The sequence below is a fragment of the Stigmatopora argus genome, chromosome 22 (assembly GCF_051989625.1).
Source record: "Stigmatopora argus isolate UIUO_Sarg chromosome 22, RoL_Sarg_1.0, whole genome shotgun sequence".
NCBI classification, from domain to species: Eukaryota; Metazoa; Chordata; class Actinopteri; order Syngnathiformes; family Syngnathidae; genus Stigmatopora; species Stigmatopora argus.
The window spans coordinates 5,188,920-5,210,527 of NC_135408.1; the positions used below are offsets into that span (position 1 = coordinate 5,188,920).

At 40.0% G+C, this 21,608-nt stretch overlaps 1 protein-coding gene across 3 annotated transcripts in view; it reads left to right on the forward strand.

The window, feature by feature from the left end:
- tmem132e (transmembrane protein 132E) overlaps positions 1 to 21,608 on the forward strand; it is a 198,056-nt gene that overhangs the window by 110,688 nt on the left and 65,760 nt on the right. Inside the window, exon 1 of one of the 3 annotated variants that reach the window (XM_077592689.1) lies at positions 19,963 to 20,040. The exons of 1 other annotated variant lie outside the window; for it this stretch is intronic. Coding sequence is in view for 1 of the 2 variants with exons in the window: in XM_077592687.1 (XP_077448813.1) it covers positions 21,396 to 21,474 (79 nt within the window). In the remaining variant the exon portion in view is untranslated. Of the gene's footprint in view, positions 1 to 19,962; positions 20,041 to 20,998; positions 21,475 to 21,608 lie in introns of those variants that run through there. One more of the 3 variants, XM_077592687.1, reaches the window with a different exon arrangement.

Sequence of the window (21,608 nt, forward strand, 5' to 3'; positions counted from 1 at the left end):
GCTATTTATCTGGAAAATCTCCTGACACAACGTTGCTCCAAAATCTTAACACATCTTGAATGACAGTAAAAGGAAGTGTCTTGAATAAAAAAAGACATCTTTGAACTTCAACCCCGGCTGTCAATAAAAAGCCCACAAGAGGTTTCCCGCCTGTTTCTGGCTGCTTATAAAGCAATAAGACTCTCAGTTGTGCCACTCACTGTCACGTCGCGTGAGCACAGCAGGGTTTCGACGGCCTGAGAACAAAGACGTCATCCCGAAATAAGTTGCTTATATTTTATTTACACCAGGGGAGAAAATCCCTTTTGTTTTACGACGATAGTTGGACAAAATCTGACAGCTATCGCATCCTTCAGTTCCTGATCAAGTTTTTGATGTCCCAATTCGCCTTCGTTTTGTGAGTTCGCTTTTTTTAAGTTGCCTGGTTTAACAAACAAAATGTCATGGGAAAATATTTGAGGGTTGCCCCTAGGTATGAGTATGAGCGTGAATAGTCGTCCGTCTCCTTGTGCCCTGCGATTGGCTGGCAATCAATTCAAGTGCCCAATGAATGAAAATGAATGAATGAATATTTGAACGAACCATCACTACAACTTCAACTTCCAAATCTGTTGTGAGGCTGATAGTTCATTGACTTGTACCCTTGTGCTGTTTTTATTTCAGTACACCTCATCACTTCTATTTATATGCAAGGTTTTGAGGGGGCTAACGTGCGTGGGAATGAGGGGGCTGTATTCACATTTTCTTTTTCTCTTTTGCTGACAAAACAGCAGCTCCACTGACTCTTGATTTGACCTATTTAGAGAATATATCAGTTCAAAGCGCACGTGATTTCCTGCAATAATAGGTGTAAATGTTGAATTCTGCAATATAAAGTTGGTAATATATCATACTGTTGTTCGAACGGTCTCAACAAAACATACGCTTAGAATTGTTCCTTTATTTCAATTTCAAAATTTCCTGTAAATTAGTCTACAAAAATGGGGAAAAAAAGTCTTGGGGTAATCAGGCTTTGGAACGCAGAACAATTATATGGTGGGTTAATCCTCAGTTAGGCTGCCGAGTGGTTAGAGCGTCGGCCTCACAGTTCTGGTGTTGAGGGTTTGATTCCAGGTCAGTCCCACTGTGTGGAGTTTGTATGTTCTCTCTGGGCTTGCATGAGTCTTCTCATGCTACTTCGATTTTCCCCAGACATCCCAAAAAACATGCAGGGTAGGCTGGTTGAACACTCTAAATTGCCCCTAGGTATGAGTTTGTGCGTGAATGGTTGTCCTTTGTCTCTTTGTGCCCTGCGATTGGCTGGCTACCAATTTAGGGTGTCTCCTGCCTGGTGTCCGCAGTTAGCTGGAATAGGCTTCAGAACCCCCCACAATCCTTGGGGGCTTTGACATATCTTTTCCAACCCTGTAACAAAGATAGTGCTAATGAAAAGATAAAGATAAAAAGGATTTTGTTTTATAATGGCAAATACAATGTGTAGGGTGTGGTAGGCTAACATTCTTTCGTCATTATTTGTATTCAGTCATACAAAATGCAAAAACAAAAAGAGCATTTACTTCATTGTGACCATGTTTTGTATAGTTTTTTGCGTTGGGGGTTTTGTGTCCAGAAAGAAAATCACGTTCATCCTTTTTTAAAATTATGAGGTATTTTGTCAATGAGTATTACAAAACAAATAAAAATACAAAGAAAAAGCCAAACATTCTAAATGTGACAAAGATTTTGCACAAAAGGGCTAAGTTAGATAACAAGCAAGAGTTCAAAATCCAAAGTTCCAATTATGCACTTGATTATTCTGCAATTAAACATTCCAACTTGACAAACTTGGTTTACATGAATGCCATTGTATTGGAGACTTCTCGCGCATTATAACAACTTCTTTTCTATATGAGAGGAAAACTAGGCGAAATAAAAACAAGCTGCATATAACGTAAGAGCACGTAACTTCTGCGTTGATAGAGAACTCTTCAAAAGTAGTCAAACTCTCTCTCTTTCTCCCCCGAATCCCAAATTGAATGCCGCCAGGAAGTTTCAATGCGGAGAATGAATATCAAAGATCCTTTTAAGTGTGAAAGGCAAACACAGCCGTGCCTCCGTTTGGTCCAAAAGGCTTGCTCATACACTTTTTGCACAATTATCTACACCACACACACGCTTGACTCAAATTGTTGTTTACCCAGCAACGCTTGATTAAGATGACATTATTTGGAGATGTTTATCAACCTCTCATTTAATGAATATCTTCAAAACAGTTGCTAAAAGCCCAGAAATAATGGTGAATACACATTCTGAAATTTTAAGCAAATATAAATCTGTAGTGCAAAGTTAAAACCGGAGCAAAGCACGCCCAGATTGTGCCCAGAGTTCAGTTTTTGTTGGAATTCTAAAGTTATTCTTGGCCAAGTGTTTAAATGTGCCATCTGAAGATAAACCATAGCTACAATTTCAAAGATCAAACACTAAAGTTTGTCCTCATAGAGCAGCAACTGTTACCAAGTTTTGTGCAAATAAATGTCGGAAGGAAGGATCCGAAGGGAAAAAAACAAGGATCAGTGTTCATCTCGAGTTAATCCTTAATTAAAATCCTCCAATTTGTGTTAGTGGTTTTGTGTTTGTGCGCTCACATTTGCTTCTTAGTTTGAATTTGAAATCGGAAATGACCACATTTGCAGGTACTAGCTATATACGCCCTCGTGTACAGTGCAACCACTTGCTCCCAGACATATTAGCTTTGTGCCGCATCCCTGGAACTAAACTCTTTAATACTTTTAATGCTCTCAAAGTCTTAAATTGTCAAAAAAGAGTGTCCTTTGTCATGCTTTTATGCAAGCTAGCAATACATGCAATTAAAATGAAAAAAAAAGCTTCTAAATTCGGACGCACTCCATGGTTTTCTTGGCACAGATGTCTGGATCAAAGATGGCTGCTTAAAATAACAAAATGCAGTCGCTTAAAGCGCTCAAAATTCAAATGAGATGTGCCTCCTTATTCATGTTCACATTAATAAGAAGACCTTCGTCATGTTCTGTTCCACCATCCCGCCGTTTAAAACATCGCAGCTACACGCATACAGATTAGTCCTCAGCGATATTAATTCCGGGAAACATTTAGATTCATGACGTATCGTTATGTACGCTGCCCTATCCTATCATCCTCATAAACTAGGATAGAGTTAAGATTATGATTCATACGGCAGGTTCGGGGGTTATCGTTAAGAATGTTAGCGTTTGGAGGATATGGCTGAGATAAGTGTTAAATGATCGTACATTTGCAGACCAGGCTTATAGTCGGTAGGGATAGGTTAGGGCGTCAAAATTGCAGGGATACGGTTGATGTGTTCCGGTGAAGGTAAACATCCCATCTTAACTCAAAACCCTTGAAAAGTAGCTCTTTACTCAAGTGCAAGAAGAGGGCATGCCTGATGGCTGATTTAGCTTGCTGCCCCCATGACCTGCCTTTGGATAAGCGGGACACAATGTGATGAGATTAGATTTGAAAATCCATTATGCAAAGAAAAATAATAGTGATTTTATTTTGGAAACATAGCGCCCATATTGCTCGCGAGGGCTAGATTAAAGAAAACGTTGTGGATGCACGCATGTAAGAGTTCCTACCAATGCCAACATCCATTCCCTGTAACCGCAATCACAGAGACAGGATCCTCTCCCACAATGCTGAATGGAATAATTCAGTAAATCGTTTGCTCCAGCTGTTTTAAGACAGCGCAATACCTCCGTCTGAATATGTGCGCCTTTTATTATCTGTTGTTATTACTTCTAGTGGCTTCTATGAGTGCCGGACTATTGAATTTCTTAATAAAGTATTTTTTAGCCTTTGCTTGTAAATGTTATTTGATAAAGTAACATTTAATGCTCAGTGTGCTCCCTCGTCATGGTTGTTTGTAGACAATTCTCAAAGAGGGGAGAGGCAGGAAGGCAACATGCCTGCTATTAATCAGGCCTCTCAGTGTGTTACTGACAAACACTCAAAGTGAAGGAGCAAAGCGGTGGGTGGCCTGATGGCTGTGAAGGATATTTGCATTTGTCCATCATTGTTTAGCACCAGTCATGCTCATCAGTGTGATCACAAAAGCACAAGAATATTTCGAGGATGTGCTGCTAAAAACCACAAAAGACTTAAGATAGAGTATGATTTTGTATGATAGCATTAGGCTCATGGTCAAATTTGCATTGTTAAGGTAATGGTTTTGCCAGAGTTTGCTTTAGTAGTGGTAATGGTTGAAATACTAAAGACAGGTCTTAAAACCAGATTGTCACGGTCCTGGAAACCTCTAGAAAACGGGTTCTGCACTTTGCACTATTTTTCTTTCTCCTTACCATACAATTTTGCTCAATTAAGTTAATTAAGTAGCTCGAATACATAACTTGACACCCCACAAACCGTAACCATGCAATATTTTTCTTAAGGTTTAACTGAGATTGCAAAGTATGTCATAAGTCGTCAAATATGATCAGTTTAGTGAGACGCTAACAGCCCTCTCAATTACACCGGTAGAATGTTTCTCCTGACTTGCTTATTCAGTGAGCAACACGCAGCCATGTCGGGCCCGATTACAGTCGCACCTCCCACTGCAGATGCTAACCACCGGGAGATTGCCACAAATTGGCTCACATCACCCATTTATCATACGTCGCTCTCTTAAGCACTGCTGTCTAAAAAGCATAGCACTAAATAAACGTTTGACATGAAATGTTCTTTTTGTGTGTTGGTTTAGCACCGAGTTCATAAATCCATAATATTCTGGGCCACAACTGTAATCCTCTGATGCATGCATTATCAGATTATTTCAAACTCTCAACCAGATGACTTGCCGTCTCTTTTTGAGCTGACCCCTCTCTCTAGACTTTACAATTTGTGACATAAGCCACTAATCTATGATCACGACATCAAAAGATGCTGTCTTTACAAAAAAAGATGTAGCGCTCCATCGTGATTGACGTCGTCAAGAGTCGGTCAGAACTGAAATTCAAAAACATGAATGCCACCATGCAGGGGACACACTTTGTCAGACACTAAAGCTATCAGTGTTATCGTTTAACTCAGCCAGAAGGAGGCCCTCAACAACAGTGGCGGTACCTGTCATGCATGAGATGCTGCTGCTGCTGCACATGGCTTTATTGTGAACAAGATTCTGCTCATGTTAGTGTGAGGAGTTAACTCCGATAAAACTTTGGACTAACTAAATATGACTATGCCACTGAGCAGAAAGACTACTGTTCTGAATGTCATGTGCAACCAATCAAGGTCATCACAATGTCAATGAGCCGAGGTCTGAAATTATGATGTTAGCCGCGACGGATGCCGCAATTGCCATCACCGCTCTCACAACTTCATGGTGTTGTTACTGTTGACGAGCACGACAGATGTTGGCCGCGACACAATCAGCATGTGCTATTAAAGAATGATGGACAGATGCAAATGTCCTTCACACCCTTCAGGCCGCCCACAGATTCCCTCCTATCACTTTGAGTGTTTGTCAACCACCATGCTGAAATGCCTGATTAAAAAGAGGTGTGTTAACTGCACCTTTTTATCAACTGGGAACAAACATGACGGCAGCTGTCAGCACCTTTGCATATTTTTTAAATCATAATCCCAGCACAACACTTTACTAAAGCTAATTCCTAAATCTAACTAACTAAACCCACACCCTATTAATCTTTACCAAGCCTTACCCTACAATAATAACCCTAATTAGTGCCGCACTGAAATGGCTGCAAATATACAGTACAATCCATAACTGTGATACTATTATTCTGATACCACTTCAGCTTCCTGATATATGAAGTTGTCATGTTCAGTACATTGCGTTCCAAGTGCTATGGTATTAGCAAGTATAGTCTTCCCTCGTTTATCGCGAATTCACTTCTTTGCATTTTTTTCTGCTATTAATTATTTTTTTTTAAAATTAAGTTCATAAAAATGTGAAAATCCACGCTGTAACTCCCAAGCGGAAGCCACTCCGCTGTCTTCCGCTTGCGACTTGGACTCAGCACTGAAGGGAAAAAAATTGTAGTGATAATAGGGGTGACCCTGCTTCGCGATTTTTCGATTTTTGCGGCCATGTCTGGTCTGTATTAACCGTGATATTCGAGGTAATACTTTATTGGTATTTCGTAGTTGGTATTGGTGAGTGCTGAACGTCCTTCTACATAGTCTTGGTCTGTTTTTCAAAAGTTTTAAGGCTTTTACATAAATAAAGTAGGGTTCTGGTTAGGGTTCAAATTAGTAAAAGAGTAGGTAAGTTATTGTGACTCGCGGTTTGTGTTGAAACAACAGTGCAGATGCTCCAACAACTGTCTTCACTTCTTTGCCCATGTGATGCAGTTTGCATGAATTATTAATGCTCCCATCCCAGTTTCTCTTCTCAATTCTGACTCCTGGGAGCTCATCAATGAGATCTACTCCAGCTAAAAAAAAAAATAAAAAAAGAGAGGCGCTGACAAACTTGTACTGTCTCTCACGGTGAACACAGCGCCCCCCTGCCGTCCGAGTGACGGCCACAGTTCCTACACCTTGTCGACAGCTTTGTTATATAGCTCTGCTCAGTACCGCACAGCGATCAATTCGAGAATAAAACCTTAAAACACCTTAAGAGGTGCCTGCAAATGGAATATGGCTTTCCAGTTGGACGAGCCACCGTGTGATGGGAGTAAAATAGTGTGACGGGATTTAATTGTTGTATCAATTGCCTTATATGGCATAGATGCATTTAGGGGAGTGCCTCATGGCCACAAAGGCTACAACCAGGCTTTGCCCTGGCATTTTTAAGGCACTTATCCCACCCCTAATCTGGAATATGTCCATGCCCGCTGCAAACCCATAAAAAATCACCAGGTCGTCTTTATAGCTTTTATTCCATGTCACCACTTTTAATCCAGACTTTGAATAAAACAATACAAACTCTCTCGCTCTCTAATCATCCTACGTATATTTTGACTCCCTTACTGTTTTAAAACGTGGAATATTTCCAATTCGAATTTGCCTACACAGATTCTCGGCATAATATTGGCTTTTGGTGCAACTTTTATGCTTTCAGGTTTTTTTTGCATTATTTCTGCATAGATTAAAGTTCACCATGGGCTTTAGCTCGTTTTTAGCTTTACTTGGTCCCACGCACAACTCAAAAGGCAGAAGTTAATCTTTGCATGACCAAGTCGATTAAGCTGTCCCGAAGTTATAGTTCACCCCACTCCCTTACTTTCGATACACTGTGTATTTTTTCACTTTTACTCTGTGTGGTATTTTACCAGATGTGGTTAGTTAGTCCATTCGTTTAGTTAATCAGTTTGTCAGATAATCAGTTAGTCTCTGGGTTAGATAGTTTGTCTGTCCATTTAGTCGTTCGTATACTGTCGCCACACTGCAAGGCAGTTATAGGAAGTTAATCCGGTACATAGTCAACCGATTCATCTGTTAGGCAATTTGTTCTTTAGCTAGTCAGTCACTGAGCCAGCCAACTCTTTAGTCGGGGGATTTCTTTGCGTCTTTTTCACCAGCCTAATTTGTCACTTTGTCAGGTAGTTGGTTAATGGAGTCATTTCTCAGTAAATAACTTGGAGTTAATTCAGTGGTTGGTCACTAGGTTTTCCTTCTCGCTTGTCGGTCATTATCTCAATCAGTCAGTTACAGTTAGTTATCTAGTCAGTCGCTCAGGTGGGCATGTATTCATTAAAGAGTGTGGACAGCTATTTTCTGTTATTATCTTTTTGACAATAGAATTAATTTACTTTTTCTTCTTGACACCCTGAACAACAACCTTCCTAATGATATGATAATGACATGGCCTCCTGTTAGTTGTAATATTTATGTGTAGAAAGACAGGTATATTTGTAGAAAAGATGTAAAAATGGGGTTGCTTTCAAAGAAGGTGGCCTTCAACGCTTCTTTGTAGTCTTTACGAGGCGTCTGGACGATCCTCGCGCCTGTCGTTCTATTAGACAGCGGCGGACAAGTAACGCCATTGTGGCTAATCTCCCTTTCTCGACATATTTTTTTATCACACTGACAGAGAGCGAATTGTGGAGGGTGAGTAACACCCCCTCTTCCTCGCCCTCATCACTCATCCCCCAAAGCAAGGGCTGTTTATTCAGCCCCTCGGTTGCATAACAGAGGTTTTGCGCAAATCTTTTGATGAGCGCTGTCTGATTTGTCGGAGACATCTTTTTCCTATCATTGAAGTGCATTGCAAAGATCCTGATGTTCGCGACTCGGCAGGAGCAAAACTCAGAGGAAGATTTTCGTTTTTGTTGTTGTTTTGGCGTAGGAGAAATAAGCTGGAAAAAAACAGCGCAGAGTTTGCTTCTGGAACTTATTCAAGTTCGGTAGTTAGTTAGTCATTTATTCGTTCCGTCACCAGTTGTTTTGCGCGATCGTTTCGAGCCACCATCGCCATCATCTATGTCGCAGAAGCTTGACAACAACCATCGAAGCAACCGAGTACCCTCTGTCACACAATTCCTCATTTTCAAACTTCAATCCGTCGTATCTCTCCAGACAGCTGGGTTATCTCGAGCCCTTTCGAGCCCTTCTGGATGCTTCCTTGCCGCGATAGCGTCCACCCTGAGCATTCCATTAACCCCGGGTTGGCACAACGTTAACCTCCGCCTTCCAGGGGGGCAGCAGGCAAGCATTTTTCCCTGCACTCAGTGTTCTATACCCTTATCCGCTCTGTAAAAGGTTCCCCTTTTAAGCCTTTTATAAATAACAATCACAGACTATTGTTCTTACAATCAATAATACAAAAGCCTCCACATTTCTTTTTTTGATGGGGTGAATATTTCATCAGGGGCTTGTTTGTCTTGCAATGCGAGATCATTGACTTTGGATTGTTTCCTTTCATACGGACCATTTCATGCAACAATAGAAGCTCCAAAGGGACTACAGAGTGCCTTGTAGGTCATGTGACTGCATCGCTACATTGAGTGTGCATATGTAGTGTATCGTGCCTGTTTGACAATCCACAGAAAATAACATTGTTTCGCCTAAGTAGCTGTTACAGTTAACTGCAATTATTTGATATGGATTTTTTAGTTTGCATATAAAACACTGGAATGATGCCAGATGATAATAACGGTCATAACGCGATGAGTTTTCTTACCTTTTATAGAGCAAGTGACTCATTTTAGTCATTTACACAAAATAAAATAGAAAAATTTAACCACATGAAGACGTGGTGTCCACAAATGTGTGAGGTATTGGACATAAATGTATTTTACTGTACTTTAAAGTCAAATAGAACAGAACTATGTTTTGCAAATGTTCTTTGCTAGACCTCCACTAGAATTTTCAACCGTCGGAACATCTACTTTGCTTTTTTGTTGGCGTTTTTGTAGGCTGAAACCAAGAAATGTAATTTAAAGCAAGATGGGCAAGTTCTGGTTGATTTTTTTTTTTTAAATGTGATATTTTATTGGCTATTATGGTTAGTGGACAGTAGATCAAAGCACGGGCCAAAAACCACGTAGGTAACATGAGCTCACTACCAAATGGCCCCAAAGCACTTCAGACTTGTTTTTGGACTTTACGACCGCAAATTACTTTCAAATCCTGCAAACCGAATCGTTCTTTTAATAGCCGTCGACACATTTGCCGACTTTTAACACGTCGTCGCCTGATGTTTTACAGTGCTGGATTTTAATGGGAAATGCTTGCGTGAAAAGATTTACGTTGTTACCGCTGAAACGCTTTCTCTTTTTTCCCCCGCCTACAATTTTCATTAAACCCCCTTGTTGATTCCAATCCTTCCATCCACAACATTTCCATAATCTGCTGCTGGTACATTGTCTCAAGATCCTCCTAAAGTGAAGGGGAGCGCCTTTTCCCAGGACTCCTTTTTCTACTGCCATTGGTTGTTATGGTGACTCGCCATCAAATTGTGTAACACCATCACCATGAGAACAAAACCAGCACAAACTGCACGTGGATGTGTGCGCGCTCGTATTTGTGTGCGTGTGTGACAGCGATACGAAAGGAGATGTTGAGACAAAGCTGGCTTTTTCTCAGTGGAGTCACTTAGAAAGCTGCCAGTGTGAAGAGCAGCTGGATAATAGACAAACTTTGCTCACAAAAGCGAGCCGGCGCCTCTGGTTTCGCCGACATGATGTGGGAAAAACAACCAAGGGCTGTGTTTGGAGGGTTTTTTTTCTGGTGAGATTTCACACTGCATCATCGCAGTGAGCTCCTCTGAGTGACAGAGCAAGTCCTGTCTCATTTAAACAATTGCTGTGATTGCAATTATACATTTGTTAATGATACTTTAAAGACAGATGTATGAGGTGAACACGGAAAACATTACAACCGCAAAGTCTAATCCTAATCATTGTGTTCACAAACATAGTGTTAAGGTTACTTGAAGTAGAATCTCTCACCAAAACTAAAATTCTCCACTGATTTGCAGTGGCGGTCCGTGCATTTCCTAGTGACGCCTTCAGCAAAAACTATTTTATGGTTATAAAACCTCTACTGCTGCTACAGCTGCGACATCAATGCACAAAAATGGGGTAAAATCCACTTCCTAGCAGCATTTAATGATTAAATACAAATACTTTCAGACATTACAACCGGGCCAGGGGGATGATTTTCCCGGGAAAAGACAGGGATGAACGTCAATGGCGAAACGGCAAAAATTGCACTAAAATGGGGGAAAGCTAACAGACAATTTGGAATTATTTAATAAGTATTCATGGACAAAATATAATTAACATCAGTCTGTGATTCAGATATTTCTTAGGCCAGCAGAGAAGGCCTTGAAGGCCCTGGCGGCACACCACTGCTGATTTGAAAGATTTTAAACATTCCGATCATAACATACACCATTAAAAAATGTCATTGTTCAGTTCCCTTAAGGATTTATACTGATTTGTATTGAAAAAAAGGCCAAAACACACTGATCATAAACAATTGGTTGAAAAATAACCTTGGCCTTTGATCAGAAGTATTAACTCATTTTCATTAAACTCTTTATTTTTTGATAATCTTATCTTTAAGTGCCAAAAGAAGGTCTCATTTTCATTTTGCCTTGAAGGGTGAGAAAAATAGATAATATTCATAGACAAAAGCTTGTGCAAGCTTTAGCTGATCGCCCATAAATTATAATACTAATGAAGTGTTTGTATTCCCAATTAAATGTTAAAACTAAAGTAATGTGCGATGGATTGCAAACACTGAGCTGTGAATAATTTGCTCATCCTGCTGAGAATCATGTAAACAAAGAATGTGAATAGCAATAGGTGGTCAAGAAGCATTACTCTTAATATCATTTCACATTTATTAATTTATTAATGTTGTGAAGGCCTTCCCTAAACTCCCTCAGAATCACCCCAATATAAATACCGGAATTAATTGGTTTCATTGATCGACAGTGAATCGAGTAGATTTGTTTCTCATACCAGCACACACACATACAAAATAGTCAGCCATGTTGCTAGGGAGCAGCCCTATTCTGTGTTTTAATCAATTTAGTTTAGCCAGAAATGAGAAAAGGGGCATATTTTATGTTTAAGAATGTCAATTAACACTCTTTTCTTAAATATAACCAAATAAATATAATAAATGTATCCACTCTGAAACTTTATTTGAACAACTGCCTTTTCCATAACGTTTTTCTTGAATTTTTTTACAGTATGTAATTAATGCCTACTGTCAGAAAAAAAAGTATTTTTATATCGTAGATGTGTTCTTCCCTCCAGGGCCTCAATTAGAGCTATGCATGTCCTCTAACCTACTAATAAGTTTAATGCAGCATTAATTACACTTGCTGTGATTTCGCTGTGAAACCAGAAAAGTCTCACCACTTTAATTTATCCCTTAATCAAAACTATAGTTGAGTTGGAGTTGAGTTATTTTGTCCTTATCAATAGAAGATTGGTGACAATAACGGCGTAAAATGATTCAATAGAATCCAGTTACCCTGCCAAGCTCTTCATTAAAGCGTTCTATTAACAAAGTTATTTTGCTCCAGAAATGTTTCGTAACTTGAGTTTTTCATAAGTAGAGTTGTATTTTACATCTAAATGGCAAAATCCATTCCAAAGTTCCCAATTCTACCCCGTAACCTTTAAAAATGATAAATTTCAATTTTATTGGTTTTGTTTTGATTAACATTTTAAAACTATAGAATTGATTTATTCACTAAAAAATAAGAAAATAGATAAAATATATAATTTCAATTGACATCTGGCATCCATGTATGTGGACATGGTATTTTGGGTAATGTAGGCCACACTTGTATGCCAAATGTTACAATTTTGGCCAGTATGATCCAAAATATAAGTATTTATAGGGTCAAATTAAGGTTAACTTTTTTAAGTACCAAAAATGTTCACAACTAAAGGTAAATCCGCCACGGGTTGTTAAGTACATTTCTTATATTTGTAGCCATGGCGAATCAATGAAAAGACGCAAATGCCCTAGAGGTGTCTCAATAACATCTGACGCAACCGAGAAGTGATCCAGACAGGCAGGGCTTTTCCCATAAGGGGAATACTTTGTGTAAGGTAAACTGAGCCATGATTGTATCGCATCGCCGCTGCTACAAAAGGGCTCGTGAAACAAAAGAATTGGTCGACCTTATTAAATATAAGCAGTTTCTCTACCTTTCCTGTGTCATCACTCATTTTGTTGTTTTGATATAATTTGGCGTGAAGTGAAAGCACCAAAGTAAGAAAAAAAAGTACGCTTTGACAGCAGTTTTAGTTATTGCATAAAATCAGATGAATTGCTGTGGAAAGTTGAGGACGGGTTATCGTATGACGGTACTCGGACGTTTCGTCAAAAGACGTTTGGTCGACCGGACGTTTGGTCGAATGGACGGTTGGTCGCCGGGTTGTTACTGTTGAAACCAGCTCTCAAAATTATAATCATGAGAGAGAGTTTAATATCTAATATCAAAATATCAACAGTAAACTCTCTGTCATAATTTGACAGCGAGTGAACCCGGCGACCAAACGTCCGTTCTACCAAACATCCGTTCTACCAAACGTCTTTGGTACGGACGTTTGGTAGAACGGACTTTTGGTAGAACAAAAGTCCGTTCTACCAAACGTCCGTTCTACCAAACGTCCGGTCGACCAAACGTCCGGTCGACCAAACGTCCGGTCGACCAAACGTCCGGTCGACCAAACGTTTTTCGACGAAACGTCCGGTCACGTCCTAGGACAGTCGAAGTCTCAAGGACCCGTAATCATAATTTAGAATGTAGGCTTCAATTTAGTATAAAGTAGCAATTTTCTATAGGACGTTTCACTCAACGGTCGCAAAAACATGAACGGATCAGTTTGTAAACAGTGAGGTGTCAATATGCCGTGGAATACTTGAGTTGTGTATAGCACTTACATTGCGTGTCAGAGTACTTAACATTCCACACTCGAGCTTTTAAAACCCAGGGCCAGCAAGTTATCTGTTGTTTCCGCCAAGTGCTTTAACCAGTAAATACTACGTTCATTAAAATACCTGTGACTATTTTTGAACTGACATCCTAACGATTACCAAGGGCTTATTTGACTTGATGGCCGCGGGCACGACCTGCACAAAACAAAAAGCCATGGATGTTTTGGTTTACTTTGAAAGCCGTCTGGCAGATATATCGTCTACAGGGTGTTATGAAACGTCTATTACCTGAGTAGCTTGAATAATGGATGGTGTCTTTCATTGGGGCGCCATCACTTGTCTTTTCTTGTTTTAGCCCACGTCGCCATCCAAACAGCCTCCGTCGAACCAGATAAGGCAACTGTCAATATAAATTATGGATGATTTTTTTATGGGTGAACATAAAAAGTTCCTTTTCCCTTAGCTCGTGTCAAACTGGTTATATATTCCTTTTTTTGGTAAAGCTTGCATATTATGTGTGATTAAAGCTGTACTGTGTATAATATAATGCTACATTATAAAGGGGAGACGCTAAGAAAGAAGAGCCTTCATCTCTCATAATTAACACCCTTAATCACACCGCAGTGTATTGTACTTGTTATAATAGCTGACAAAGAACCTAATTTAATTTGGTCAAGTCGGGGACTAATGAATGCATGCTAATTTATTTTACCTGGAAATGCATATTATCGTTTTCCACATTGGTGTGTGTGAATTGTTATTAATGCAATTTACTTAGGCTTGAGAAGTAGAAAACTCTTGCATTCAGGCTTTTTTCAGCAGTGATTGGTGTCAAAAGTAGAATTTAGCTTTGTGAAGTGCAAGATGTTGACTCACTAATTGGCTGCCATCGACAGCGATAAATGGCAGTGGACTTGCAACATGAAACTAAGGAAAATGTTCAAAAAGTGCTAAATTAGTCCTGCACACATCTTCAGTAAGACTCGCAGTTTCAAGTTGGATTCGTTTTTATATGTTGATAAACAAGGAAAAAGATAGTAACTAGTTTATCAAACATATAGTTGTTCGATCGAAATGTCATAAAAATGGGAATTATTTTATGATGAAATATACAGGCTTGGTGGAGTGGTGGTTATCATGTACGCATCATAGTTCTGAGCCGTCGTTGTTCAATCCCCGGTGAGATCCGACCTTCCTGTGTGGAGTTTGCATTGCAGGTTTCCCCCGGAAATAATACTTTTTTTTTTTATTAGCAGTGTTCATGTTGTTCCAATTCCCTACAAAACATGTATTAACCATTTTTCGATAAAATGAATGAATTTCTTGGAGGAAAAACAAACAACGACTATTAAAACGCTAGCCGCCACTGTATTAAAACTAAACGGAAGAGGATATGTATGTGTAAAGCCTGTTTGTTTGTGATGTTCAGCAGCAAGATGGGATTAAAACTGTTTTTGCGATTTTTTTGTTGTTGTATATTTTACAAAAAATGGACTATGAGGTGTGGTTGAGTGAAGTACAATCCTATCAACTTGGGTAAAGTCCACTCCCACATGATATGGTTTTTAAGTTCTGCTCCAATCACCATATTTCTCTTTAGCTTTCCTGAATTCTCGACAGTTTCTGCCGTCACTCTCAAACGCACATCTTGTCAAACATGACAAACGACCTTAGGCATGACTGCTTTCCGCTATAGCCGAAGTGACGATTCGGTGAAAATTGCCCTCCAGCTCAAATGGAGCAATTCGCCCACATGTGACTGAAACGTGTCATCTGAAAGAAGGGGAGGAAGAAAAAAAATCAATAGGGAAATCCTCCGTGGTGAAACATTAGCATTGCCTGGAGAGAACGCCCCATTTCAATGAGCTCTCTCCCCTGACCTTTTCGCTGAAGAGACATTTATGCACTTCTCCTTCTCAAGACCTGATGTCTGCCCTTCTCATCACATCCTCTCCATGTTCCCACTCACTTGGGTATGGTTTAATATCAGGCGGCTGTGTGGGCTCGTGGCACTCTAGGCGCTCCTGAATCCTGACACAAGTGCGTTTATCCGACCCAAAGTGGATTTGAAGACCAACAAGACGAGGGATCTGCACTTGAATATATTTTCAGGATATTTTGCGGGGTTCGTCGAGTTTGCCAAAACCCGTGAACTGCTTAGTTTATCACTCAGAGACTCCCATTCATTTGAACTGGGACCACCCTCCGAGTTAAAGTAGGATTGGACGTCTAGCATGATCATTTGTGGCCTGACAAAGCTGGTACACAGTCGATTGGTCGCCCAGAAGGTTTTTGATAATTACCATTTAAATCGTTGCTCAAATTCCCTAAATACAAACTGCGAATAACTATTTAGTCATACTTAATGCCCTAGTAATTCTTAAGCTAAAGAAAAGCTCCAAATTTCCCGGACTTTTATTGTTTTTTTTGTTGGAGAACTTGTTAAGACCCTGACTGACGTACCTTCTTAAAGGGACAACGCATGTACATACACGCTCTTATACACTCACACGTCCGCTCAGTGAAACTGCTCAGGGCCATTGTTGGCTTTTATTGATGCGTAGGCCGTGTTGTTTTACCTTGTTTTGTCGCCGGTCTTTTGGTCGCCCGTTGTTTGGGTCCGGGCGACCAAAAGACCGCGACCAAAAGTCCGGCGACCAAAAGACCGGTGACCAAAGACCGCACACGCATTTGAACTGGGACCACCCTCCGAGTTAAAATAGGATTGGACGTCTAGCATGCTCATTTGTAGCCTGACAAAGCTCAGATTCAGCGTCCAATGAGCATTGTAGTTGTCCACAACCATGGTGTATTTCTAGTTCATCTCATTGCTTTTTGTAATGTCTTTTTCCCTTCCTGCATTCTAATTTAGTCACAGTAGATTTCAGACCTAATTAATCAACAACCAATTTCTACTAAATCCTTTACAATCAATTATTGGGTTATTACGCGCATGCCTTAACAAGACAACAGAGTTGGGATGAGCGATTAAAAAGGCTTTAACACCCGACCTGATGTTTATTAATGGCTTTGAAGTGACTTAATGGGATAACTATTAGACCCCCCCCTTAGATAGTCAGCCTGACAACCCCCACAACAGATGTTAGTTTGAAATGGGAGTGCAACAGGAAGTGAATTGAATCCTGACTGACCCGGGGTGTAATAGGACATCGAGTGGAAGAGGGGAAAAGGCATCGGGTTACACTGGAAAGCCCATCTGCGTCCACTCTAACCCGCGGAAGAGCGGATATTGTCTAGAAGGATTTGTTTTGATGGCTTTCAATAGAAAGGTTTTGAGGGTGACCTTGAGACACGATGTCAATGTGTTGCTCGCCTCGCCGCTCAAGGGGTCCGGCCACCACCACCCACTCGACTAGCGGCCTACTGTCCTGCGTGGTGTGACTTTTCGTTGGCTCCCGGCGTGTAATGTTTGCCTTCTTACTCCCGATATTGCATGCTATGGTGTATTACTGTTATACCGTTATTTGTAGACGTCCCAGATCCGAGCATGTGATTGGCAATCGAGCCTGAGAAAAGATTGGGTTATTGGCTTTTTTTTTCTTAGTATTACTTTATTGGCTGCTATTCAGTGCAATAGAAGTCCAATCTATTTTGACTAAAAATAGATTGGCAGTCAATTGCAGTAAAAGAAGATTGCTCAATGCCAGCTTTTACAATTGAAATGGATTTGATGTCGAGAACTGTCAATGGCTGTGAAAGAATTAAGGGCTACAGACAACAATAAAATTCTGAGGCCTATTGCAAAAAAATACATATTCAGTACTATTCTATATTTAAACTAGTGAAACAAACTGCAAAACAAAGAAAAACTGTGCAGCGACAATATAAAAGTCAAGAAAACCACAATCATCAGAGCTCAATTTAACGCATTGCATTATTTCTTATATAAATTAAAATAATCCAGAGGTACATTGCAAAAAAAAAGCATATATTCTACATTTTATACAATCTATAGGTATTTTTACACTGGTGAAATAAACTTTGCTGAACATAGAGATTGGACTATTTTTATATAAATTTATTGGAGAACCAAATACTTAAACGTAATTTGCTCGGTGCTTTATTTTGTGCTGCACAACTGATGTGTAGATAAATGTTTTGCTATTAACCCTCTTATATGGCTTTAATGCTGGATAGCTTTGTTCAAATTAAGAAAAATAAAGACATTTGGATGTCTATTTTTCCCCTTTTTAATACATTTTATTCACAGAATCACGTAACACGTATTTTGCTCCCTTCCTATCATATTTTCCAGTTTGCCTATCATTTTTATCTGCTCAGGAGACATAATTTATTTTTTGTCAGATCATTACAAGCCCTCCGTCTGTCAAGCATGTCTCACATGGTGATGAGAGACTTGTGATTTGCCAATTGGGCAGTTATCAAAGGGAAACTCTTAACTAATAAGCGGTTTAATGTGCAAAATAGGATATCATTTGTATGAATTGAAGTAATTTTTTAGATGCTGATTGCAAAATGCCTCTGCACGGTACTGGAAACTCTGCCATGGAAGGTGTTGAAAATAAGATTTGTCTACTCCAAAAGGAAACCTGCTTAAACACATTCACTTCCATTGAGTTAAAGTTTAAAAAGGGAAGTCAAGTTTGTTTTTTTTCCTTCTTGATTTACTCTGCGAAGTCTTCCAGCTTGCGTCGTATCTCGCTGTAGTCTGGAATGATTATGCGAGCTGTCTCGGAAGATGTCTCACCTCCTTGTAATTTACGCGGTGACATGAGGATAAAGTTTCACTGGAGTGGAGCGTGGTGCTGTTCTCTCCTCTAAATCAACCTTTTGGATGTGATAAAAACAAAACAAAAAAATAAATATAAAAGCAACAAAAAGCAAGCTCGAGAGAGAAAGAACATTTTTGGTGTCATTCAATATTTCTTGTCAGAGTTGTAGTTTAGTTACTCAGAAAATCATAACATTATATTAAAGCATTCTTTTTCCAACTGGGTTTGAGCCACTGAGAGAGAAACTTAGTTTTTGTTTACTGAACTTTCCAATATTGCTTATGAAATTTACCAAAACTTTGCCTTTAACTTGGAAATAAAGGATCAACATTAGTATGTGCATTTCCTGTAGTGCCAGTTTAAATTAATCAACTGTATTTGAATAGAGGAATGATAACAAAGTTTGGGGGAATTCAGTTCAAGTTATCAAACAATATAACTGACAGATTAAATGTTTATTAATGGTTGGTCTGAGCCCTAATCTGTTTTTTGAGGATCATAGATATCGAAAAATATTTACTGTTGTGAGGCTGATAGGATTTAGACAATTTTAAAAAAGAATGAAAATGTGTTCAAGGCACCCTGGCGACAGAGTGGTTACCGCATCGGCCTCACAGTTCTGGGGTCCTGGGTTCGAATCCAGGTCACTCTACCTGTGCAGAGTTTGCATGTTCTCCCCCGGCCTGCGTGGGTTTTCTCTGGGTATTCTAGTTTACTCCCACATTCAAAAAAAACATGCAGACTAGGCTGTTTGAACACTCTAAACTGCCCTTATGTATGAGTGTGTTCATGAATGGTCATCTGTCTCCACGTGGCCTGCAATTGGCTGGCCACCAATTCGCCTTGTGCCCCAAGTCAGCTGGGATAGGTTCCCGCAGCCCCGTGACCCTTGTGAGGACAAACTGTTAAAAAAAAAAAAGAATGAATATTTGTTCACTACCTCGATTGCCTTTACTTTAATAAACTAACAAAGAGCTCCAACAGTAAACACTGACCAAGAAGGACTCATCACTGACATATGAATCAGCGAGATAATAAGCTGCAGATTTAATTGGAGCCATAAAAACCTAAATTGCAAGATAAAATATGGAATTTGCGCACATTAGGGTTTTGTGTGGGCTCTGTCTCTGTTACCAACTAATGACTTTGTTTGCAATGCGCTCCTGCTCCCCCGGCCTGTTGATCTAACAGCTAGACGACTGCGGCCCATCAGTGACAACGCAAACAGCCCAACTGTGTGTTGTTCTGGCCTGACGAACTCGCACGCAAACATATCAGACGCAGCCTGCCTTCTAATGGGCTATTCTCACTTTTTCTCATGAACAGATGCCAGAGAAGAGACAAACAGTGTGAGACAGTGGCACAATTTGCTCTTAAAAAAACAAAATATGAGGCTATTTACTTGTCGTTTGGTTTCACATGTGATTTACAAGTGGTGGAAGATTTCCTTTGTTAAATTAACTTATTAGCTGCCATTGACAGTGACTGAAGTTCAATCTTTTTTATTTATGGGGTCTACAAAGGTGTATACATAGCCAGTTTATAGAACTAGACTGCCTATCGGAGCCAACGTGCCTGACAGTTGCCATCTTGGATGGGTTATTTATAATGTGGTCATGCACTGCAAATAAATAATATTTGACATGATTTATTTTCTTAAATCAAGGCAAATATTTAGATATAGATATAGATATATAGTTTTTGTTCCTATTGGACCCATACATCACAAAACAAATCCACAAAAGGCCAATTGGGTGCAGGTTTTCCTTCCTATGGAAACAGCACAGACATTTAGGCCAATCAGATCTGTTGGAAGAATCAGCACTTGACTGCAATAAACTGATTGAGAACAGCTTGGTGGGTTGGAACAAAAATCTGCACCCACTTGGCACTTCCTGGAATCAGTTTGACACGTGTGTCATACATTTAAACAAAGGTTGGTCATTATTCACCTAAAACAAATTCTAGTAATATTTTGTTGGTTTTCCTTGCTTAAAGTGTAAAAACTCAAGTTCAAGTTTTACACAGTTATGTCACATTTGACATCTGAGGTTAAACACTACTTTCTGTTTCCATTTCAAGCTGTGTTGGTTAGTTTCTTGCCATTTAGTGTAGTTTAACTGATGTTTGAAATAAATATGCTGCTCTTCTGAAGCTGAACTTGCATGAATACAGCATTTTTGTTCCCATATCAGAAATTTTCTTGAACTATCATGATATATTTTTGAAGCTATATTGTCCACGTATTTTATTCTGTTTGAAAGAAGAGATTCCGGTCTTTCTTTTGATCGGTTTGGAGCTCAGATTGCCATGGAACACTTTATTCTATTGGTCTTGAAAGATTAATCAAATTCTTTAAATCATCTGCCAATAAGGGGAATTCCCACACTTAACTTGAAGTACTTTTCAGACAACATTCTGGACTCTTTCCATTCTTGGTAAGATTCGGGAATTTTTGTTTTGTTTAATAAGATGCCATTTTATGTCAACTTTTGCATTACTTTAATTTACTAGCCAATATTTGATGGCAGCTTGAAGGGGAAAGCCTGTCCGTTAAGAAGCCGCCGCTGGATGTCGTTTCTTCCTCTTCTTTTGTCGCTTGGCGTCCCCCCTCGTGCACACACACATGCAAGGAATTCTTTTTCTTTTATGATGGGAATTCCAGGCGTGTGAGGTGCCCCCGTTTCCCCCTTAATCCCCCCTCCTCCAGGGGCAACATGCCTCCATTCTCATACATTTCTCACGGGGTTGGAGGAGGAGAAGCCAGGCTAATTCATCAATAATCTTAACCTAATCCTTTCTTCTTCTACTACTCTTCTACAACTACTGCCTGGAGGCTGGAGTAGCATCCTCATACACACACAGGTCTGCCTGAACACGTCCATAAGGGAACATAAGTGTGTGTGTGTATGTGTGTGTGTGTGTGGTCGGCTAAGAAGAGACGAGGTGCGGCTGGGATGGGGCGGCGTCCCGACGCTTTGTCTGCGGCACGGCCCACCGGAGGGGGGTGGGGGCAGGCTTCTCTCCGGCGTCTGCACCCGGAGCCGCATCAGATTGGCGTGGAAGCCAGACGCAAACACACACACGTATAGCCCGAGCCCAGGAATTGGAAGCCACAAGTTCAAGAAGAAGAAGAAGAAGAAACATTTGGTTGGAATAAGGAGCAAAGAAAGTAGAAGAGTGTGTCAGTGTTGCTGCAACTCAACAAAAAACAAAGGAAGTTGTTTTGCTTTGGAGGAGGACACAGGAAGAGAAGAAAAGGGATGTGTTTTTCAAAGTAAAATTTGGAACATGGGACTTTTAAGCCATGAATTGGACCATGGGAAGAGCAAGTCACGTTTCTGCGCTCATCTCTGGATCGTTTTGATAAGTATGTTGACATCACGGTAGCTCAGGATAAATCGACTGCCATGCGATTGTTTGTTGAAGCTTCTGTGGAAGAGGTCAAAAGAGTCTTTTGCTTGCAATATCATTTGTTTATTGTCAATACACTAACGGCTTACA